Below are 25,208 nucleotides of genomic sequence, written 5' to 3'. Positions count from 1 at the left end.
TCTCTTGGTCCCTCCCACTGATGCTAGTTAAAATCACTCCTGCAACATGTCCAGTGCTGAGTCTGCCCTTAGTCTCAGGGAACAGCATCATCTAAGGACAAATCAGTTTTATTAATTAATGTAAACTTTCAATGTTTTCACACCCTAGCACAGAGAAATAAAAGACATCTATCCACTACTAATGAGCAAATGTCTAAAGCTGTAATAGTACTCTGGAATGCTCAAATACCAAGAGAGATGGCTGAACAGAAAGCACCACACCACAGCATACACAGCCATGAAGTTATGTTCTTTACTTGAATAGTTTCATGTGTACACACAGCAGTAAGAATCACAGCACACCTCATCACACTGTGAGCAGCGTTAAAGAGACAGAGCCATTAATCCTCCCAAGAAAATTTTAAAATAAGTGCATAGGACACCTTCATCATTGTAAAATTATCTGGATGCAAAAAAAAATAAATATACAAAAAATGACAAGAGTTTGATTTGAATGGTGAGTTTGGGGGATGTCTGTTGTCCTTTTCTTTAAGTTTTCTAAGCGGTATTTTAATTTCATCACTTAAAAGTAAATTTTAATTCTGAAATTAGAGAGTGGTGATGGTTGCATAATTCCATGAATATATGAACACACACAGAATCGTACACTTTCAAATGGTAATTTTATGATATGTGTATTGTATTTCAATAAAATTGGTAATTTTCTAAAAGTAAGATTTTAAGTGAAAGTATTATACTGTGAGGGCAAGAAGTACATGGGAACTCTGTACTTTCTGCTCAATTTTGCTGTGAACTTAAAAACTGCTCTAAAAAGGTGTATTTAAAAAACAACTATAGTTCATTCTTTATTAATTTTCCATTCATTTTATGTTGGAAATTCTGGAAGGTAGTAGAATATATAAAAGCTACAGTATGGCAAGCCTGTTTGCAACCCCTTGTTCTTGGCAAGGATATCTGATGAGCAGTTTAAAGTGGCTTTTTATTTTTAAGATTTTAAAAAAATTGATTTTTAGAGAGAGGGGAAAGGTGAGGGAGAGAGAGGGAGAAAAACATTGATGTGAGAGCTAAACATCAATGGGCTACCTGCTGCAGGCCCCCTATCAGGACTTGAGCCTACAACCCAGGTATGTGCCCTGAGTGGGAATCAAACTGGCAACCTTTCGGTGCACGGGATGAGATGACGCCCAACCAAGCCACACCAGCCAGGGTAAAAGTAGCTTCTTGAAGTATAAGTGAAATGAGTGTCAGCATATTAAAAACTTCTGGGTGACTTTTATCCTAGAACAACTTACAGACCCTGTGTAGAGCGATCTATGCTCTCACTCCAGTTCTTAGGATTACGAAGTTAATGTTGGGAGGGAAATAGCCATTCCTTCTCTTTCAATTCTGGCTTGGCTCTGGGGTCCCAGCTGATAATTAATGAAAATTCCACATGCAGAACTATTTCATAGAAAAAAATGTTCTAGGTTAATTAAAAACCCACAGAGGATAAATTAGCTCCATTTATCGCTAGTGTAATGTGATGGATGAGAGGGCTCTGGGGGCGGGCTGCTCTTTTTTGGACTTTCTGTCTGCGTGCTAAGCCAAAAAGAAAGGGAGAATGTGCAACAAATAGTGCGTCTAGGATGCTAGACAAGGAGCCAGAGTAATAGTAAGAGCAAGTGAAACTGTTTCATTAAAATGAATTTGGGGAAAAAATAGACTTCTGAATGTTTTAAAGTTTCTTACTCTTTGAAAGGAAATAATAAGAAAGTCCATTTTTATTCCCAAATGATAAATGGGAAGAGAAGAATATTACTGTGTTATGGCGGGTCTGGTCTGTGGAAAGGGCCAGTACCCCCAACTTGGGATCGTAAAAGAAGTTTAAATTAACTTCCAGCGCTGTGAAATTTGTTCTTGGGTGCTCAGGGGAGAGAATGCTTCTTTCTGAAAGGAAACTTGAGAAGTTCTTAGAGGGGGAGGCATAAATCACACCAATACTGTTAGGCTTCAAAGGAAGGGCATAAAGAAATAGCAGGGTCTCTCTAACCAAGCCCGTTGCTCTCGCCCAAATCAACGTGCTGCTAAAAGCAAAAAAAAGACCTAAACAACATTTGCCACAAAATTTCAGCATTTCTTCTCCTTTCAGTTTGCTATCTTGATAGTAGTGTTTTGGGCTACTTCTCATTCAAGGGCTGCTCTTTCAGATCTTCCCCTGACAGTGTAACTTAGGGGGAGCACCTGAGACTAGACAACTGTCTTTAGGATCTGTCTTGTCTGCTATGCATCAAGCTGTGGAGACCGACCTCCCCACAATGCCACTCTGCTCTGGAAGAACTGAGGAGCCCACCAAAGCAAACAAAAACCCAGAAGCCGATAAAATACAAGGGGACCCATTGGACGAATGAAAAACGCAGGAAACTTTTGACTGGACCTAAGTCTATGGCTGCTCAGGTGATACTAATTCTGAATTGCCAGTCACCAAAAACTGGTCCCCTAAGGTCCACACACTGGTCTCATTTTAAAGTATGTTATTTTATCTATGCCATTTATTTTCCCCTTCAACTCTAAGGGCACAAATCTATTCTGCCTTTTTTTTTTTTTTTTTAAGTCAGCATTGGGATGGGGAAAATTTTTCTTTTCTATCTTGTGGACACTAAAAGAACATGGCCCCAAAGGAAAAAATACTTGTGAAGTATCGTTAGAGCACAGTGCCTGGCACACTGTAGGTAAAGAAAACCTCCTAAGTAGAGAACCAGAGGTCTGCTTATAGAGGTTTTATGTATCTATTTTTTCATAGGTACTAAGCAGTTCAGCTCTTCCTTCCTTCCTTCCTCCCTCCCTCCCCTTCAGATTTCCATTCTAACTATTACCCCCAACCCATCTAAGAAACAGACAGAAATTTCTTGCAGTATTACAGGAGAGTAGAAATGAGATCATTATGGGTCTGTTTCTTCCCCAATTAAATACTGAGTCAACATCTAATGTGAAAGACCTATGCTAACACAAATTCCCTCAGGTGAAAGTGGTCAATGGGCTGCCCAATTTCTCACGTCTCAAAGAAATGACAGCTTAAACTATATGGCAGGTGTACTGCTATTATATGTTATGGCAGTATGTATATTTTTTCTTCCTAACCCAAAATTAAATCTGGTTTATTTGGAGTTCAGATAAGAGAAATTTGAGGAATAAATCCTTTATACTCTAAATAACAACAAATAACTGTAGAACTGTGTAGATGAATCACAGCAAAGTAAATTTGTGATTTACAACGAGGAAAGATAAGAAATAATATAGTCAAGGGAATCATCTAAACAAGATAAATAAAATACATTTCTTAAAAACAATTCAACCTGCACAATAAGGAAATAAGATCTAATAGACTTTGTAACCTCCTAGAGAGGTAGTAAAAGCTTCACAGTCTGAGTCACATAAATTATCCTGGGGCCAGGTTTTCACGAGCACAGTGTAGAGTCATGTTGGCCAAGGGTGTGTGTGGGTGAGCTGTGGGTAAGGGAGGAAGTGACGTTTACTGAGAGCGTGATGCAGAATGTCCTCCAAAGCTTTCATTTACCCTGATTTTGATATCTATTTTCCAAAAGAGAAAAGTGTGTAACATCCAAATAAGCTAATTTCAACCTACCATTTTTTTGGTGGGGAGAGAAACTGCTCTGCATAAAATAAAACAAAAGCATGTAACACCCAGGAAACTAACCAGCAAGAATGAACTAGTATAACAGCAAGAATGAACTAGTATACACATATCCCTTTTACCTCTGCCAAGAAAGGCAAGGTAAATCCAATCATTGGTAGTTTCCATGTAACACATTTGAAGGAATTTTGAAAATAAAATTGAAATGGGAATTCAAAATCAAAATGTTCTGATTAGTAATAAAAACAGATGTATTTTAAGGCTCATTCGATGCATTATGTTAATTCTCATTTATGTGGTTTTATTGAAGGATGAGGCTAAATGTTATCCCTCAGTATCAAAATGTTTTAAAACAAAAGCATTTTAAATAGAAATTTTTCTATAACAGATTATAGAGTGAACAGAATCTAAACTGTTCTTGCTGTTTAAGGACTATTACTATGAAGCTAAGATGCAATAAAATGGTGTCTTGAGAAACTGAAGTAGACAGGATGGCCTGTTCCAATGAATGGCCCTTTTCTGCCTTAAAACATGTTTGTGCCTATTTTAAAATAGCGGTGGAGTGGGGCGTGTGGGAAGATCTGGGTGCTGGCCTATTTCAGAGGCGACCCAGTCTCAGATTTGTGTGCAGACTTAATGCTCATCTGGCATGACCACCATCAGCCTTCCTCCACATCACTGACCCTTCCATAAAACAAAATAAAAATGATAAAATAAAAATAATAAGCAATAAATAAGTATTCTGCCTCCTTTCACATTTTTAACTGTCACTTCTTATTAGGTCGGGGAGTCTGATTCTCACAATTCCTTCTCCTAATTCAGCGCAGGCCTCTTGTGCCTGTGAAAAGGGAAATGGGATGACCAAGCAGGACAGAAGTATTTGTAAAGAGAGACTCTCTAAGTGCAGAGCGAAAGCCTGAGAAACTTCCCCTAAGTTGGAGGGTGAACGGCACCTGTTCTAGCTGCCTCTGCTTTGCTTTGCTTACGTCTGGGCGCCTCTGCTGTGCCCCAGACAGTGGAGGTTAATGGACAACTTATTTATGGTTAAATCCAGGTACTTTTGTACACTGAAAACAGAGGAGAAAAGACGGCTTCTGTCTCTTTAATGTGCAATTCAGAGATTGTACCATACCTGAAACATCAGCACTCAGAGCCTCATTATGGACATTCTGTGTAAGTTTAATTTCCTCCATGGCCATGGTTGTGTTAAATGTTACTGAAATAAAAAGCACAGCATGCAACCTGTGAGCACAAACCTTATGAAAATGGGGGGAAGAGTGCCCCACACTTAAAGCTACATCTCCCACTTCCGTGAAAGAAATGACTTTATCTTTTGGCATGTGAATGCATACGATATGTCATAAAATGGGCGAGATGGAGGGAACACAGTGAAACCTGTAATAAAACACTGAAATTATGATTACATTTCACAGTCTATAACAACTGCACATTCACCGAATTATAGTCTCCATCAAAATCGTTGACCCCTGCACTGGGGAGAAATGGACTGCATTCCTCATACCTGGAAAGGAAAGGCAGGATTAGTTCAGGGACGCTTTCCTTTTTAGCATTAATAGAGTCAGTGTTTACACTGGATGAAACTACAGAATTCCCAAACTATGCATAAGAAAAATATATCTAGCCAAACGGATAACCCTCTCGCATCTCATCTCTTCTGTTTCAAAATGCTCTCGATATCCAACAGTTTGTATTCTATTACCATCTAATTTTTCATAATATTTTACGATGGCACAATAGGTTTATATCATCATCATCAGTCTTTTGTTCCTGCATTATTTTCCAAATAATTCAAAATTCTGTTCAGATATTTATTTTCAGAGAGGTTGTTTATTAGAGAAAAAATATCCTGCACTGACAAACTAAGGCAAACATAATTTTTGAAATATTTAAATTATATAAGGTCAGTTTTTATCTTCCTGCTTTGCCAGGTATAACACATTTTCATTTTAAGCTCTGTTTCTTTAGAAAAATTAAATTCCATGTGCTTTCCTAGCTTATGCCCATAGGTTCCTTTGGTATCCATCTTCCTACTTGGTATAAATAATCATCTAAATTGTCTTACTACCACAATGTCTTATTTTAGCCTTTCTTATACTTTTTCAAGTACATTTGTGAAGCATTTATTTCTCAATTTTCAAGTTTTGATCTCTGTAATTTGTATAGCTCTTATCAGCTGTACAGTATTTGTGCATCTTTTCTCTACATATTTATAGCCATGTGTGAAATATGCTCGCCTGTGTGCCCTGAAACGACCAGTCCTGGCACAGTGGCTATACTAAACAAGTTGTATATCCCCCCTACTTCTGTATCATAGTATGAACTATTTCCTTAAACTCAAAATATCCTCTTCATGGTCTGTTCCTTTCCAAGGTGAGTCTTATCCTTGGAATCACACCACTCATGAAACATCTCAAACAGAAAGCTGAAAATGAATAATTTTCTTATACCTTTTATCAGCATTACAGCAAAAGTCTCTTTAAAAATTCCTAAATTTATTACTTCCATCCTTCTCTTAATGTTATTGAATTTATTGCTATGACAATTAAACACAGTCTCAACACAAATGTCATCTCTCCATTTAGACTTGGCCAGATCTATCCAAGAGGTTCAACCCACTGGAGGAGGTCAATCAGCCTTCAGGGAACTATCCCTTTTCCCCACGTTTTCGCTTTTCATTTTGAAAGTGCTCCTTATTTATGGATCCTTACTCAATTCTGATTCCTTTTATGTATCTCTTAGCTGCTTCCTTAAGCTTAATTACTCTGTTAGTGGTAGCCTGAAATCCCATTATCACTGAAGAACTGGAGATTGTGAAGCTTCACTATTTTTTAAAAATTTGTGACCACTATCATATTGCTGTGAATGTCACAATATTACTCTTGAATGCAATTTCCTGGGCCTGACTTACAAATGTCCTTTATTAGATTGGCCTGAAATCAGTTCCATGTTTTTTATTATAGGATCTATTGCCACTGCATTCTGCTAAGCATTGACTGTGAATTTGTCCTTTTATAATTTACTGATCTGATCATGGGATGTTAGCAAAGAGCTGGGAAAACATATCGACAGAGTTCACTGTATATGGGAATGTTTTTCTAATCATTTTATGCCTATCCACACTGACTTTTACAGTGCTCATATTTGTACATTTTCCCATTTAATCCAAGTCATCAACTACTCACTGAATGCCCATCAAATCCACAACATTAAACTACGTAACTTGAGGATAAAAAAAGAAGCACATGCAGGTGGCTCAGCTGGTTTAGTATCATCCATACACCAAAAGGTTGCAGGTTCAATTCCCAGTCAGGGCACGTACTAAAGGTAACAGATCAATGTTTCTCTCTCACATCGATATTTCTCTCTCTCTCTCCCCTTCCTCTCTAAAATCAATTTAAAAAACATGTTCCCAGTAAGGATTAAAAAAAAAAAAAAGAAGTGTAAATCATAATCTGGCCCCCGGAAATTTATAACCTCAACAGAGGCAGGGCAGAGAATGCTCTATTACCAGAATATAAAAAACAGACTCTCTTCTTCCTGATCTTCTAAATAAAACATAGTAGCCATAAACAATCTTTTTTAAAGAATATATGTTTTTGTTGATTTCAGAGAGAGGAAGGGAGAGGGATAGAGATGGAAACATCAATGATGAGAGAGTCACTGATCGACTGCCTCCTGCAAACCCCCAACTGGGGGTCGAGCCCCCAACCCGGGCATGTGCCCTGACCGGGAATCAAACCCCGATCGCCTGGATCCTAGGTCGATGCTTAACGGCTGAGCCATGGCTGACTGGGCAATATTCTTGATTTAGTTTTTGCCAATCAGATTATTTTCAAATGGTTTCTTGAGATCATGTATACAACAGCAGACAAGAAGTAGCAACTTGTGATTTAGTTGAAGAATGATTCTCATTACTTAATATCAGCATCTGAATCTCAGTATATTTTTGTTGTAGGCACTCACAGTGCGTATGTTTTCTGGTGGGAAATTATATAATGTAGTAAATGAACAATTTGGGAATGAAGAAAATTTCAAGATGTGTCTTTTGAAAATCTCAATAGTGTACTTCATATCATGCTTTTTTATCTTTCTTTTCTCTTACATCCCTTTTCTTGTCACTTTCTTTCAAATAATTTCCTCCAAATGAATCAGTGCTGGGATGTGCAGGAAGGAACCAACTCTGCAATCATTTTAGTTGGTGCTCAACAAACATGATGGCAACATGTCAAACTATCTGCTAGGGGTGGGGACTCTACGATTATTCAGAGGTTGTCCCTGCCCTGGAGGAACTCATGGTTTTATGAGACACTGTTGCCCGTGAAGGGAGGCTGATATTAATCAATCCTATACCACTCCCCTTTAGTGTTGGATATCATCGTAATTCTACATGGAATTTCAAAGATCTTTTATGCTTATATTTTGTAAGCTAAAGTTCACTTTTTTTGAGACTGGTTAAAAGCCTTCTCGCTCTGCTTATTTGAAATCAAATACCTTCCTTAGATTATTAGTTTCCTCTGCATAGGACAACATTTATGTTTTGTATTTTTCCCAAAGCCTTTTAAAACATGACCCATTAGATTTTAGGGCATTTTCCTGTCCCTTGGTCAGCTTTCTTTTCTTCTCTGGTTCATTTCTCTACTCTTTCTCACAGTCAACCTCTTCCCACAAGTCTTCACAACATTATTAACCTCCTCATATACTTGGTTTCTGTTTTAACACTTGTCTCATGCCCTCCTCAGACCCCACTACCGGAGAATCTTGTTGAGGTCTGTGGGTCAGTGGGCATGGCACGGTTAAAAGTAAGAATGCCAGCACAGTACACCTTGAACAAAGACTGAGAACTCATTACAAAATGATCAGTTTTGCTCTTTTTTCAGTGTACAGTAGGTTCATGTTTATATAGACTTAAAAAGGTCTTGAAAAACTCTGACAGGAAAAAAAACCCCTATTGGGCATTTTTATCACATGATTTGTCTGATGCAGTGTGAAAACAAGGACTATATACCTTGGGCTGTGAGAGAAGAGAGGTTAAGCAGATTCGTGTACAGTAAGGCCATTAGTGATCTTTACTGATATGATTGCTGAGGTTGCTATACAACAGCTCAGAGTTATCCATGGTTGTGTATCAGACGTGAATTTGTTTTGCATCACAACTTATTTGTCTTTAGAAATAACGTTATAAGTCGTGGTTGTGGTGTTCTACCCAGATATCCATCGAGGAGTGAAGGGATTCTTTCCCTAACTGCTGCAGAACACATGTCCTGGGATAGGCAGAATATTCGCCCCCTCAGAGTTGGCCAGTCTCCAATCCCCGCAAACTGTGACTATGTTACCTTCCATGGCAAAGGGACTGTGCAGATTTAATTAAGGTAAGAATGTTGAGATGGAAAGATTATCCTGGATTTTCCAGGTAGGCCCAATGCAATCACAACCATCCTTTTAAAAGGGAGGCAAGAATGTCAGGAGTCACAGGAGGAGATGCCATGACAGAAGCAGGGGTCAGAAAAAGAGAGAGATTAGAAAATGCTACATTGCTGGCTCTGAAGATAGAGGAAGGGGCGACAAGCCAAGGAAAGCAGTGGCCTCCAGGAGCTAGAGAATACAAGAAAGGGATTCTCACCTCAAGTGTCCAGAAGGAACTCAGCCCTGCTGTCTCATTTTAGGCTTTTACCTCCAGAATTGTAAGATAATAAACTTGTGCTGTTTTGAGCCACTAACTTCATGATAATTTGTTATAGCAGCAAACAGGAAACTAATACAACTCCTGAGAAAAATTATCCAGGTTTCTGTGGTCAAATAATTTTGGGAAGCATTATTCACTGTACTTCCTTCTCGATGCCTACAGTTTGACAAGTCCTATAATAAAGAATCCTGTTTAACTTTGTTTAAACTGGACCACCGACATTTTAAGGACTATCTTTTAACATTCCTCAGAATTTACTGTTCATGGAACCTACTTTGGGAAACAATGGTTTAAGGATTTATGTTATGGGTGTCAGAGAATGGATTATGACAGAGCTGGCATTTGAATTTGTCCTTTATGGACAACTAAGGTATTGCCAGGAAGAGACAGAGAAAGAGAGGAGAGGGAAGGCATTCTGAAATCGTGGCATCAGGGTGAGCAACCGTCCCTATTACGGGCACTACCCAATTCGAGAACTTAGTTGTTCCTAGATAAGAAAAGCAAGACAATCCTTGGTAAAACACAAACTGATCTGTGTGGTAATCAGAATTCTAAATTTGGGGTTCCAGCTCTAGAAAATTAGTAAGTCACAAAAAGACACCAATATTCATCAAAAATAAATAAAAACAAAATAATACACAGATGTTTTTGAAATACGTAAGTATATATAACCAAATACTTAATGTAAAATTTAAGTTCAGTCTTAAATGCCCCTTTTGGGGCTATTTTTCTGCATGGAATAGACTTTCTAAGGTTTCTTAAAATATGTGTCCAATAAATTTTAGGGTGAAGATGTTTCTTCCTTTTTCTGGTAAATCTTCCAGTGGTAAGTGTAGCTTTCTTTATTATTCCTTGGACCTCTGAACTTCAGTTTAGAAACAGGGTCATCTATTTATTTATTTATTTGTTTTAAATGGAAAACATTTGTGTTTTTTCTTTTTTCTCTTTTTTCTATCACCATCATCTATTTTAGAAGTTTCAGTGCCAATTCTGTGTGCACAGATGTAACCAAAAGACTTTGCTTTCCTAGTAAACAGTAGAGAGGCTGTGCTGACATTAGCTTCCTGTTTGGTGTCAAGTCTCCTTGGGAGCAGAAACTGTCTCACTGTTTGCTCTTTGGAAGCCTAGACTCCGGAGCAGAGCCTTTTCTGTGGGAGGCATTCAGTGTACGCCTGCTGAAATGGTGAAAGGTTCATGGAAGCTATCGGACTTAGGCAGGCCGCCCCAGAATGTGCCACTTTGGCATGTGGATTATTTCCAGCTGAAGACAATCAGGGCCCAGTAGACTCAGGAAGAGCTTTTTACCTTTCCCTTAACTGCCCAAAAGAATTTAGATAGGGGTCCTGCACCAGGAAGAGAGCTGTGACCAGAGAAAACTTGTTATATAAAAAAAGATTTATCTTCATGACACGGCAAACATTTGTTTAACAAAAATTGCTCTTCCCATCTTCTGTGAGCCACTTTCCTCCCCTTTGAAGTCTCAAATCCAAACCCCTTCTCCTGAGCTCAGGGGGGCAGAAAAGCCTCCAGTCAGATGGTCTGTGTGCCTTTCATGTTTCCCTGGGGCTCCTGCATGTACCAAATTAAATTTGTTTTTCTCCTGTTAATCTGTTTTATGTCAATTTAATCATTAGGCCAGCCAAAGAACCTAGAAGGGCAAAAGGGAAAAGATTTCCTCCCCTCTAAAGTGAAACCTTGGCTCCACTTGGCTCCAACTTAGAAAGGAAATAATTTTCCCCCCACTTATTTCAATAAGGAAAAGGAAGACTGGAATAGGTGGCATTTTAGGGGTAAAGAATGCAACAGAATTTCTGGTGCTGGAAGAAACAAGGCTGTGACTTTCCAGCCCCTAGAAGAAAGAAGGCTGTGACTTTCTGGAAGAGATGCCTATGCTGTCCCTGGGCTTAATCCAAAGCTACTGGCAAATCAAGCAGTTATTTCCTGAAGTTTCATTAAAGAAAGAAAGGGCAGGATTTAGAGCATTGAAGGGCCCCTCCCAAAAAACATTCGTGGAGGTGTGACCTCGAGAATGTGCGCCCCCCTTGCTTGTCTGGCAAACACCTTCTCATCTTCCCAGACGGCTCAAATGACACCTCTGGGAGGCCCCGCTCCCTTTGGCAGTTGTTTACTCTGCCCTTTCTGCTTCCCGGGCACTCTGTGTAAAACTCTCTCAAATATCACTAATCACATTTTATCCGGTTATCTGTTTACATATCTGGATTCAATTCAATAAAGTTCTGCTTGGGCAACGGTAGATCCAATGGTTCAAAGGCAGGAAGGATTCTGGCCTTTAGAAGCTGCTTCCTGCTCCGGGCGACAGGCAAACACACAACTACAGTTCTCGGTAACAGCAGGAGAACATGATGCAGCGGGCAGAGGAAGGGAAAGCGGGAGCCACCAAGAACTCCTGCATGGCAGGGTCCTTGCATATCCTTAACCCCCAGCAAGGGGTCTGGCACATAACAAGTTCCATACTTGCTAATGGAGAGAGGGAGAGATGAGAGAAAGGAGGAGGGAGAGAGGGACCTAGAGAGGGGAAAGGAGTCAACAAAAACGCCCCACCCCACCCCATCCTTCACTCTGCTGTTATGTTGTCAAACCCATTATTACCCTAAAGGTGCTATTTTCAGGCTCCTGGAAGAGGAATTTTGGAGCAGATAGTTGATGATTAAGTCATACCTAGCACATAACACAGTACCTGATAATCATCATTTGAAGGAGACAAGCCATAATTTGCCCTGTATTTAACTGTCATCCCACAGTGCATGTTAATAACACTCCCAGGGGGTCTAAAGAGACTCACAGAGGTTGCACTGGCTGAAACCACTAGCAGTGCACCAACTTAATTCTTGGGTTTTGCATTATTAGACCAGCAGGTTCTTTTGCCCCTGCAAAAGGATTTAACTAGAATTTCGGTCCCCTCAGAAACTTGTATGCCATCCAGTTCCCTATTTCTCTGCCAGCTTCATCTGTGCAACTCATCTTGGGTTACGTCTGGCAGATGGAGAGAGGAATCTCATTTCAAGCCTGTGCTGTATCCCAGAGCCCTCCCTGAGCAGCCTCTATTTCACAGAGGAGAGAAGAGAAGAGGGGGGACAATCAGCCTCCCCAAGAGATGAGAGTGTAAAGTATTTCTCAAATTTTCATCTTCAATGGTTGGTATCATTTAACTCCCTGGAGGGGGAGACTATGCTTTGCTGCTTAGGCTAGCAATATAATCTCTAGCTATCCCAATGCCAAAATATCAATTACAGGTTCATTTGGATGATGGGATAAACTGGTGTTCAGACCACTAGACAATGACATAAATTGGAGATGGGAGGAGAAGGTGCTGGAGGAGGTTGAGTCTCAGGATAGAAATGAAACTAAGCTGAATTCTTCATATCCTTGCAAACTAAGTAACTCAATTCTAAAGCACTACTTGTCTCATAAAGAGAAACCCACCAGCAATAAACCTGAAGAAGGTATTCCTGAAGAGATTTTCTTCTTGGAGATTCTAATTAAAGAGAAGTCAACACTCCCATAGCACCCCAGCTCTCCTGGAGTAACCATAAGGGAAGACTGAAAACATAAATGACTCGTAATTAAAAATAAATGTCTCACCAAACACAGGGAATCAGATAGTGTTTGATTCCATTTAGATGAAATAGCTAGAACAGGTAAATCCACAGAGACAGGAAACAGGCGGGTGATTGCCAGGGTCGTTGAGGGGAAGGAGAAATGGGGAGTAACTGCTTAAGGGGTACGATGCTCTATTTTGGGGTGATAAAAACGTTTTGGAATGAGAGGTGGTGGCTGTACCCTATAAATGTACTAAATGCTGATGAATTGTTCAACTTTAAAATGGTCAATTTCATGTTATGTGAATTTCACCTGAACAAAAACAAATTAGTAAATATTTTATAATAAAATATTTTGTAACTAAAGGCCTCACTGTTTCTCATTGGTCAACAATCTACCACTACTGGGAAATGAAGAGGATGTTATTTCTATTCCACAGTGAGAAGAGGGATTAAATAAGCTTCTAAGTTCTAATATTCGTCACCTTTCCTGTGAAAAGCCTCGTATTTTCCCAGAATGTCTGTAGCCGGGAAGTAATTCAAACCAGTGACCCCTGACTTGCTTGGCTGTTCACCATCAGCAGCAGCAGCAACAACTATTTACCTGCAGTTGCAAAGTGCCAGCCAGATCATCAGAAGTCGATGGGGTGCACCTGTGTTTACTGGACCTTGAGCCCCCTGGCAGGCCCTTGGGATCTACTGTGTTCTGGGGAGAGGTGGTGACATCAAACGACACCTGGAGGTCTTTTAATTCGGTAGAAAAATATAAAGACCCTGCTCTTTCCACACACTTTCAGCATTAAAAAAAAAAAAAAAATTGATTTCAACAAAGAGTAGAAGCATCTTTGGAAGAGAGGCAGCTTTTTTCTCTCCTTTTGATACTAAGAACATATGCTTTGACACACAGCTCCAAAGCCGTCAGCTGTTATGTGGAAAGAGAAGCCCAAGAACTCAGAGGGAATAAAAACATATTGAGAACAGAGATAAAAAGAAGGGACCTTGAAAAGAAACTAAAAGACTACGTAACAACCACCAAAAAAAAAAAAAAAAAAAAAAAATGGCTAACAACATGTTTAAGAAAAGCTGGTAGGGGGCTGCCCAGTTTTACCCAACACCTCCCCCTCTACCCCCACACTGTACAGTCAGGGCCAAGGACAACAGGCCTCCCCAACCCTTTCCCAATTTTCAGAACCATTCAACTCGTCCCCCCTACTACTTCTTCATAGAGCTCAGATGTTTCCAGTTTTGATCTTAGGACATATTTTTCCAACCACGGTTTTGTCTCAACTCCCAGACTTAGGGTTTAGCTTTAAGCGTTTGCTTTCTTTGACCGAGACTCTGACGTTCCTTTGGGGCTACAGCCTTTGGTGGCTGCGTCCACTTTCAGCCTGGCCCAGGAATGTCACACATTCCCTATGTTTCGGTGTGTCCTTCCCTACGTTCTCAGGTGTACCTCAAGACTAAGCCTAAAATAAGGCTCTCGTGTTGATTTCAGGCTCACAAATGGCTGACAAATTTCCTGTTAAGAAGGAATTTTTAAATATAATGAGAAAGTAAAACATAATCAATGCTTTCAAAATCCCATTTCTACTGTATTCCGACTGACTCGGAGAGCCATAGTTTTTCTCCTATGTTGTGTGAGAAAGAAACATGTGGACCTGTCACAAAATGTGCACACGCCACAGACACTACAGTGTTATTTTTCTGGAAAAATTCCTAACGGAGAGAAAAAGCATCTGTTTCCTACATTTGCCACGCTGTGGAATGAAACGCGAAATGGGGGGTGGGCTGTGGAAGGGGCCTCTACTCCCCTTTGATAGGGATGCTGAGACAGAGCATCGATTTGGAGCTATGTGGGTCTCAGGCGGTATGATATGGATGGGGACTGCAATGTTGTTCGTGTGCACTTCCTGTCCAGAGCCACGGCCATTCCCTGTCCCCTCCATCTTCGTGTCACTGCCACAGTGGCACAGGAGTGGCATGGTGAAATTGTAATGACCTGGCTCTTCTGTTTACTGACTCTGACCTTGGGCGTGTCATTTAAGCATTCTGAGCCTGTGTCTCCACTTGCAAGATGGGAATAGTAATAATGATTGCTTATTTTTAAGGTGGCTGTTATGGGTTGAGCTGTGTCCTCCCCAAAAGATATACTGAAGTTCTAACCCCCAGTACCTATAGGGTTGTTGCAGGTGGAATAAAGTGAGGTCACACTGAAGGAGGGTGGGCCCTTAATCCGATATGTCTGGTATCTTTATAAGAAGAGGGAAGATGGCCACATGACAACACAAACACACAGGGATGATGCCCTGTGACAAGAGAGGCAGACACGGGAGTGATGAGCTGCAAAGCAAGGAATGCCAAGGACTGACGGGCCACCACCCGACACCAGGAAGAGGCAAGGACGGAATCCTTCCTACACATCTCAGAGGGAGCATGGCCCTACCTTCACTTTGGACTTCGAGCCTGCAAAACGGTGAGACAATAAATTTCTACTGTTTTAAGCCCCCTAGTTTGTCATACTTGTTACAGTAGCCATAGGACACTAATACAGTGGTCATTTCGTAATTAATTTAGTGTGTGTGTGAGCTCGTGTGTTTTAATTGCAGAGGAAACACATTTAGAATAAACCAGGTAGACAAAAAGAAAAGAAGGTAACTTTTCTTACATATCTAAAACAAGGAAATGACATTATTTCCTTGAGCCAACGCTGCCTCTCCAAATTCACCTCCTAATACTTTCCAGCCCCAGTAACCTGCTCCAGAACACTGGCCTTCTGTCCGTACCTGCGATGCCCCACCAGGTTCCTTCCCCAGAACCTTTGCATCAGCTTCTCCTTCTGCCTGGACCACGCCCTGGGCTAACCCCGGCCTCCTGTCTTCTCCTGTCTTTCCTCAATGAAGCCAACGCTGGCCACTCCACTTAAAACTGCAATTTGTACTCCCGCCCCACCCAGCACCCCCAAATCCTCTTACTCAGCTCTTTTTCTTTTTTCCATGTTCTTATTGGCTTCTAATGTCCTAATAATTTACTTATTTCTCTAGTCTGTGCATTATTTACTATCTGTCTCCCTCCATAATAGAACATCAGCTCCATGAGGGAACAAGCATCTAGAACAGTACCGAGGTCATAATATATGTTCAACAAGGGTTTTTAAAAATCCATTATTTATTTTTAATTAACCAATGCTTGCCATAACAGCAACACAGATAGTTCTTTTCTTTCCTTTGATCTTGTCCTTTACTTCTATCCTTTCCCCTAATTCCCAAAAGTAGTTAGCAGGTATCTGCAGCCCCAAAAATGGTATGATGTTGTCGTTAGAGGTCAGGCAGGTGGGGAACAAGGCGAAGTCCCTCAATTCACAGTTCCAAGCTCTATGGTCTAAATACACCACGAGACACAAGGCCACTAACTATTCCATGGCATTTTATAACAGCAGTAAAACAATAAACAATGATTACATTTTATGTTACTCTCTCCCATTTGCAAAACATTTTCATATGAAATTTTCCTTAATAGATGAAAGAACTGGGGCTCAGAGAATTGAAGTGGCTTGTCCAAGTTTACTCAGCTGGTCAGAGAAGAGCTGGGAATTAAATCTAGAATTAGATCATCAGTAACAAGGATCTTTTAACTTGGTATTTAGTGAAATTCATACTGCCCATTTCTGGAGTTCCACTCACAATAAAGGAGATGCTCTTTATTTTCTCCATAAGCTACTTCCCTCCCTTCCCATCCTCTAAACAAATGACTCACTTACCTTAATAGCCACACGTCCTTTCCTTGCTGGGTAGCTCTCCACCAAAATTTTCTTCTTCTTAAAGGGAGAATTCACCTTCAGTGGTAAGCGCGCCAGGGAATGAGGTGCATTTCAAGAAAGCCTGGGAATCACTGATCTTGTGAACTGTTCAGAAAAAAACAAAACATCAAGAGTTTTGTATCTTCAGTCCTCCCTGGGAATGCCTTCAAAATGAATCTCTTTTCCATTCCTTGGCAGAAATCAGTACAAAAGAGTTTTTTGCTGAGACTTCCAATTAAATTTACTAGCATTAAATGTGCATTCCTTAGCCTAAATTTATTCTAGGGCCTTAATAACATTTATTATAAACTCTTTCCACTTTTGAAGGGACTGAAAGAATCATATTCATGAATACTGAGCTCCTATCCTTTTTTACATACAGAATTCTCACATTTATTCTTCATGGCAGTTCAGTAAAATTCAAGGAGCTAAAAGACACAAATTCAAGCCAGCAGAAGTGAAAGCAATAATCATTATATTATTTCCTCCCCCAGAGATATCGAAGCATCTTTTCATTCAAGTACCAATCACAGAGGTAACTAGGGTCATGGGCTCCCTCTGGGTAGGGTATGCACAGTCCTTCTCAACATGCCAGAAAGCAACCCCTGGCATCATGACTGGAAACTGGAACTGGAGGGTAGGTGTAAAGGTCTGGGCAACCCCAGATTCAAATATGCCCTTTGCAAAGCCCAGGAAAAGAAGATGACTTTCTGGGGCAATGATACAGAAAGAAACCACTTCTAATCTCAGGGTGGCAATGGTGGTCTGGCTCCTGTGGGGAGATCACTGGGTGGGTTAAGGAGGAGTCCCAGCTGTGGCTCTGAGAGACTATATCAGACCAGCTTCCCACTGAACACAACTAGAAAAGCTGGATAAAAATTATGTTAAAAACCTGTGTAAAGACACTCAAGTGCTACGAAGGCAGCCAGGACATAAGAGGGCAAGATCTTAGGGAAAAGAGAAATAAAACTGAGGCAACTCATTGTACCACTTTCCTTCTCAGGACACCTACTGATCTTTGAGAGGCCCAGAGCAGAGCTGCTGAGCAGCCAAGCAGAAAGCAGCTGCTCAGAGGCGCAAGAAGTGGGATAATCTATGGCAGACTAAGGAAATCCCAAAGAGAAGGGGCACACAGAGACATAGGGAGGTGGACATTCTGCCTCCCTAAGCATTTGCTAATTGATAAATGAGGTAAACCAAGCAGAAGGCAGCGCCAAGAGGCTGGAGAATTAAATGGAGCTTTTGACTGTTTCATGATGTTGGAAGAATTAATATTCGAGTTCAGGGCCCACCAATAAAAGGAAAGCCCAGGTAAATATCCCCTGCTTTTCGTTAGGACCCCTGAAGGGTTCCTCCCTACCATGATAGCCTAAAATACCAGAACTGAGACTTAAATTGGTCCCTCATCAGATTAAGGTGGTCTGCCAGACTCTCACTGCCTATGAGAAGCAAAAGTAGCCTCTGGAGAAAGATACCATCCTCTGTAGTGTTTATGATTCTTTATAAAAAATGTCTGCATTCAATCAACAATTACTAGGCATTCCAGAGCATGGGTTTAAGAAAGGAAGACAATAAAAACAGACCTAGATGTGACCCAAACAGAGTCATAGGATATAGTCTTTAAAATAACTGTAATTAATATGTTCAAAACTATAAAGATTGTAAGATATTTTAACTCACAAAACAGGCCAAAAAAAATTAAGTGAGGATACAAAAGATTTGAACAACACAATTAACAAACTCAACCGTAGTAACCAATCTAGAATACTGTACCCAACAATGGCAACTCCATATTGCTTTAAGGTGCACATGAAACATTTACAGAAATTAAACACATGCAGGCCATAAAGCATGTTCCCAGATATTTAAACAAATGGAAATCACAGTGTACTTTTTTTGAACTTATGATTTTGAAATAATATAGATTCACAGAAAATTATAAAAATAGTATATTTTTTTAATTGAGGGAAAATTGACATGCTATAAAATACATACTGCTCTTAAGTGTACAATTTGATACCCTTTGATAAAGAAGCCCAACTGTGTAACCGCCAACAAAATAAAAATAGAGAGTATTTCCATCACTCCAGGGTGTTCCCTCCTGCTTCCTGCAGTCAATCCCCACATCTCAAAGACAACCACTGTTCTCACTGCTATTGCCGTAGATTAACTGTGCCTGTTTCTGAGCATCATACAAATGGGCTCATATAATACGTGCCCTTGTGTCTGCCTTTATTCACTCAGCATGAGCCTGAGACTCATCTACTCCGCTAAGGGCATCAACAGTTTACTCCTCTTTATCCCGAGCAATAGGAGTCCACTGCATGAGAACACCACAACTTGTACCACATTACTCTACAGATGGAAATCTGGTTGTTTCCATTTTAGGGCTGTTATAAATAAAGTTACTATCAATATTATTGTACAAGTCTACTTGTGAACATGTATTTTTATTCCTCTTGATAAATACTTAGGAGTGGAACTGCTAGGTTATAGGACTGATAAGCTTTTAACTTTACGAAAAACTGCCAAACATTTTCCCACAATCTATGTGTGGCTATCACTTGGACTTCAGTACTGAGTTACTCACTGCAATTAATAGGAAGACCATTGCCTGAATGACCACATCTCTCCAGGGGCCATCGCTTTCCCTCTGCACTCCCTGGGAAGAGTTCTGGGCACAGGAGCCAGAGCAGGGCTGCTCCAGAGCTCCGAAGACCGCCAGCTCTGATCTCTGTCTGGCAACGCATCTCAGAGATGCTCTAAGTTGGTGGCCCCGTCCCAGTAACGGCCGCAAGGAAATGTAACCACACCAACTTTTCATTCTTCAGAAGTGTCAATTACCCAGTTGGTCATTCTTTAATAAGCACCTTTAGAGCAATAAATCAGGCAAACTAGCAAATATAGAATCTGAGAGTAATGAGGACTGACTATATGCCTGGTTCCAGGTCTGAAACCTGGTTTTCCTCTTTCAAGTTTCTTCCTATTTAGACAAAAGAGGCCTGGTGAAGCCCCAGGTAAGTTTCATGACTCCCAGCAAGGTGTTAGCTCAACTAAACTGGCTTCATGGGTGCTCCCTTACTACTGAGGTAGCAATTCACAACTTGTCCCATGTTGAACCCTTCGGTTTGGAGCCCTCACCCCATCCCTGTTTGTGTCTTTTCTCTCGTCCTCAGGGGGAGCTTTACAGAATGCTGGAAATGTTAACCATGTGCCTGTAATTCAAGAGTGACTCTATCTGGGTGCTTATTTCAGACACAAGAACACCATCGGCAATAACGGGGCCACCTACGCTTAGTACTACACTCTGGAGACTGACGGGAAGCAGGAGGAGAGGGAACAATGCGGTCCTTCAGTGGACCCAGCATCCGTATATCCAGGTAAACTCTGAGTAAGTTTAAAAGTGGGCTCTTTCCCTTTGCCACGATGCTTCAAGCCCCTGCTGTCTGTGGGGTCCGCCCTACAAACCAGGTGCTGGGAATCAGTTTCCGCCCAGCAGTCAGGAAGGCCGGGTGTCAGGACGGCGTCTCCAGGATTCACTTGCTTCTGCAAGTCATGATGCCTGTGACCTGCCACTTGAGAACAGACTGTAACAGAAACTACAGCTGCATTACTCAGAAGCTTTCTGTCTGGAGTAGTAACTGCACTGCTGGCTGGCCAGCTGGAGTCAGGTTTCCATCTGGGTGACTCTGGCTTTGCAGACGACACAACCTGGTCACTTTGAGCAGTGTATTCTCAGCCCATTCTTTAACAGCAACTGGCATGGAGAAGCCATGACCTGGTTTTGGTGACTCTCGGTGGACAGCAGGACTTCCTTTCCCTCCTCTGAGGCCCCCAACCTGACAGCAAGGTGCAGTAAGAATGATCTGGACTGGACTTTGGGTCAGGAGACCAGTCTTGGCTGGATGTGAAATTATACTGTGAAGTTGGGGTGGGGGGTGGGATATAAATTACCTCCTTCCTTTTCTCCTCTACTTCCACGCACTAGCAGGAGGAGCACAGAAAATCTGCTCCTTCGGCCCTGCCTTCCCAGCCTCTTACCCAACAGAACTTCAGGGACCATGTAAGTGCAAAAGATCTACCTGATACTGTGTGACTGCATCTACAAAGGAGGAAAATCTAAAGCCATTAGTGTGTAGAGACATCTTCAAGGATGCCTTACACATAGGAATCAAGCTCAAGGGTTGAAATCTACCCCACCCCACCTCACCCCCAGATCTTATCATTTTCTATTCTTCCTCTACACACACACACACACACACACACACACACACACACACACACACACACTTCTTAGCCCAACTACAAGCTTTGGTTTTCTGTACAGTTGCTATTAATTTCATTTCCCTTCTTCCTTTCATTGTGAAACTTCAGAGGCAAATGGTCTATACCTTTTCTTTCCATCGTCTCAGCACTGTTCTCTGCTTAACTGCTCCAAATCACTCCTGATCTCACCATTCGACTCAAACTGCACCTCTCGGCGTCACCAGTGACCTCTGAATCCCAAAGGAAAGTCTTTGCTGAGGTCTCATCGGTCTTGAGACTCACCATCCTCCCATCTACAGTCCCCTAATATATGATGCTGCTAACTAGACACCACTATCTGAAGTTGTCTGTTTCTTTAGTTTCCTTGATAACTGTCCTCCTGGTTGCCTTTAACCCTCTATGTGCTTTCCCCCCCTCCACACATAAATCTGTAAGGCAAAGCAAATATCTGTTCCCCGTCAGCTGCAATGATAGCAGTTTTTCTAACACTGAAGCCTGTCATTTCACTTTTTCATTCTCACTCAACATGCCTGGTTAGTTTTGTGTTTTTTAAAATCATATTTGTTTCATTCCTTGACTGTCTCTTCAGTCTGGTCTCTCTGCCACCATCCTGACCCAGGCTCTCATCTACTCATACCTGACCTGCTGCAAAAAATCCTACTATTTAGTGTGTGTCTGCTGTGTCCTAAACATTACTGCCAGACTAATTCAGCAAATTCCGCTTGCATTACATTACTCCCATTCCACAAAACATGCAATGACTCCCCATTATTCACAGAATAAATTTCTAACTGAGCCTGGCAATCAAGGCCCCCAAACCTGACCCCACTCAACCCACCCAAGCTTCTTCTATTACCTAACATCTATCACGCCCAGCGCAAACTGTCTACTCTGGACAAATCAGGGCCTTGCACCCAATCCTATCCAGGATGAGTCTCAACTCTAAGCTTTATTTTCAGTGAGCAGACAGAATAAAACTTGGATTTCCCTGGACATTGCACTAACATCCCCAAGGCCACTGTGATTCCTGTTCCCAACATAGCAGCAGGACCTGCACAATCCCCACAGAGAGCCTGCACTCTTCCAAGCTAAGTGGATTCCACTCAAACCAGACAGCATGTGACGGGCAGGGAACTGCCAGCCAAGAAGTGAAGGGTCCCCCGTGTTTGTGACGTTGGTGTCGGGAGGTTACTCCATCATAGAGGGTGGAGGAGGGAGAGCAGGGGGAAGGAGGGGTTCTTGTTCTGCTGGTCAGTGAAAGTACAAACACAACCTGAGAATCATGGACTGAACTCATTCAAGTCTTTGCGGAAAAATGGCTCACCAGATAAATACCTCTGCTGGTTCTTTGAATTACAGATGAGTAAACTATTCTGCTTTTTTATTTTCAACTTCTCAAAGGCAACTGCTCACAAGCACATCTTAGGAAATAAATTGCATCTCCCCAATACTTGGCTGGAGAACAAATGGCTGTCGACTTCCTATATTCTTAAAGGAAAACCCAAGGTTCGGGCATGAAAGGATAGGCCTCACATGAGGTCATGAACCTATTTACCAACTGAGACGGCCACCAATCCTTACCTTTTGAGAGTACTGTTCCCTGAACCAATGCTAGGGACACATGGTTCTTCACCAGATGATAAAATTATTCACACTTTAGACATGATGCTAAGACAACGGTCCTCAAGTCTGTAACCTTCTTGAAGGTTCTCCTGAATTTCCATTCTCCTATTTTCATTTTCCCATCTCTTTTCCACCTTGTTTTACCTTGTAAAGTACTTTTGGACTGAACTCAGGTCTGGTCTCCTTTGCTGCAATGTGAGAATACAGCAGAGAAGCCTCCCTGATTTAGCTACCAAGAAACAACTTATTCCCCGTTTGCCCTCCAGCAGCAGGAACAGACTTCCACTATCCCATCCTCACTCCAGCCAGTGGTGGCCTGGCCGGTTTCAGTAATGCCTTTATTGTTTGTACCACCAACACAGGTAGCACGTAGAACAAACATGTGGTTTGCTGATGGTCTTTCCCTAAAGAAACTATGTGATAAATGGTGATTTATGTATTATAAACAGTTATGTTCCCAGGCTAGCTCTCACTCCTAATTACCCCTATCACTGCCGTAGTCAGAGAGGGATCCCAAGTCTTTCTGTGTTCCTGGAAAGGGGGATGGGATGGTTCCAGTTTTTTCTGTGTCTTTCCAGGGATACTTTGTATTTACATATACAACCATATATATCTTCAATCCTTTCTCCCTTCCTGTTTCTTAATGTAAAAGTTAGATATAATCATACACACTGTCCAACTCATTTCTGCTTTCCCATAATAAGAGATCTTAGAGGTTGCTGCATATCAGTACAACAGATCAGCCATGATCCTTTGAATAGCTCAATGGATATAACAACTTACTTTTTAAAAGGTTAAAATAATTTATAAACTTAGTCATAATGTAATAAATTGGATTAAGGTAAATTTAAAATCTCCTTTATTCATTGTAAAGGCACCAAATAAAATAACCACCAGCACAGAAGAAAAATGAAGGAGGGAAAAAACTTATCCACAATCCCACTGAAACTAGTTGAAAAATTCAAAACAGTTTTTTATATAACAAAGGCTCACAAATGATACCAACACTGCTGCTTTGTGGACCACACTAGAGGGACAGGAAGAGCTCTCCATATGTGCCAAGGAAACAAAGATAAGAATGTCTGCAGCAAAGCTGTACTAGCAAAACACTAGATAAAGCTTGATACCATCTTGAGATGAATCAATAAATTGTAGCATCTCTTACAACAGGAAACTACAGAGCATGGAAAATTAAAAAATGGACTTATATATATCAAATCAACATTGTTAAAACACACAAATCTATCTTAAGCACAAAAATAAAGTTCCAGGATGTCATATACAGCGTAACAACATTTAAATAAAATTTAAAATGTGTAAAGTAATATTAAATATTGCTTAAGAATTTGCACATATGTTGTAAAAGTATAAAATCATGCTGGAGAATGGGAACATCAAATTCAGAAGTTTTTTCAAAAGGAACAGAAAACAGAAGGCAGAATGTTACTATTTTGCTAAGACAGGATGGTGGGTCTATGGGCATCTTTTACATTACTCATGACATATTTCAGAATACAAAAATGCTTCTTCAACTTGCTGATTTCAAGTATCTGCGTGTTAAAATGAAATCGTACTTGCAAAAGCTCTGGATAAAAGTAAAACCTGCTCTGAATATTAAGGTTTATTTTTTTAATTAAAATTTTTTTTCGCCCGGCCGGGCGTGGCTCAGCAGTTGAGCGTCGACCTAAGATCCAGGCAATTGGGGTTCGATTCCTGGTCAGGGCACTTGCCCGGGTTGCGGGTTCGATCCCCAGTTGGGGGCGTGCAGGAGGCAGCTGATCAATGACTCTCTCATCATTGGTGTTTCTATCTCTCTCCCTCTCCTTTCAATAAAGATACAATAAAGAAATCAATAAAGATACATTTTTTAAAAAAATAAATTTTTTTTTTCAATTCCAATTTACATCCAATATTATTTTGTACTGGTTTCAGGTGTGCAACATAGTGGTTAGACAATCATGTACTTTACAAAGTGATCTCCTGATATCTCCAGTGCCCACCTGGCATCACACATAGTTATTATACTACTACTGACTATATTTCCTACGCTGTACTTCATATCACCATAACTACTGTGTAACTACCAATCTGTATTTCTTAATCCCTTCACCTTTTGCACCCAGTCCCTAACATCCCTCCCTTCTGGCAACCTTTAATGGGTTCTCTGTATCAATCAGTCTGTTTCTGTTTTGTTTGTTAATTTATTTTGTTCTTTAGATTCTACATATAAGTGAAATCATATGCTATTTATCTTTCTCTGGCTTTTTTCACTTAGCATAATACCCTCTAGGTCCATCCGTGCTGTTGCAAATGGTAAGATTTCACGGGTTTTTAATGGCCGAGTAACATTCCATTGTATATATATATGTACCACCACTTCTATCCACTTGTCTACTGATGGGCACTGGGGCTGTTTCCAAATCTTGGCTATTGTAAATAACGCTGCAGTGAACATAGGGGTGCATGTATTCTTTCGAATCAGTGTTTTGGGATTCTTCAGATATACTGATGTAGTTCTTCTAAGACAGTGTTATTAAAGTCTGGTGGATGGAGTGTTCACACCAGAATCACCTTGGGTGCCTGTTAAATAGGCAGATTCCAGGGCACTGTCCCACATATTAAATCAGA

General features: G+C 40.8%; 1 protein-coding gene across 6 annotated transcripts in view; it reads right to left on the bottom strand.

Moving 5' to 3' along the window:
• CRACD (capping protein inhibiting regulator of actin dynamics) overlaps window positions 1-25,208 on the bottom strand; it is a 205,315-nt gene that overhangs the window by 89,782 nt on the left and 90,325 nt on the right. For 3 of the 6 annotated variants that reach the window (XM_081162801.1, XM_081162800.1, XM_081162799.1), the window contains 2 exons: window positions 16,653-16,796; window positions 4,764-4,847 (listed from right to left, as the gene is read on the bottom strand). In XM_081162801.1, the coding sequence (XP_081018927.1) occupies window positions 4,764-4,830 (67 nt within the window). In that variant the 5' untranslated portion in view covers window positions 4,831-4,847; window positions 16,653-16,796. Of the gene's footprint in view, window positions 1-4,763; window positions 4,848-16,652; window positions 16,797-25,208 lie in introns of those variants that run through there. The other 3 variants (XM_081162802.1, XM_081162804.1, XM_081162803.1) reach the window with 2 other exon arrangements.

This window comes from Miniopterus schreibersii, assembly GCF_964146895.1.
Source record: "Miniopterus schreibersii genome assembly, chromosome: 1".
NCBI lineage: Eukaryota > Metazoa > Chordata > Mammalia > Chiroptera > Miniopteridae > Miniopterus > Miniopterus schreibersii.
This window is presented reverse-complemented; position numbering and strand designations above follow the sequence as displayed.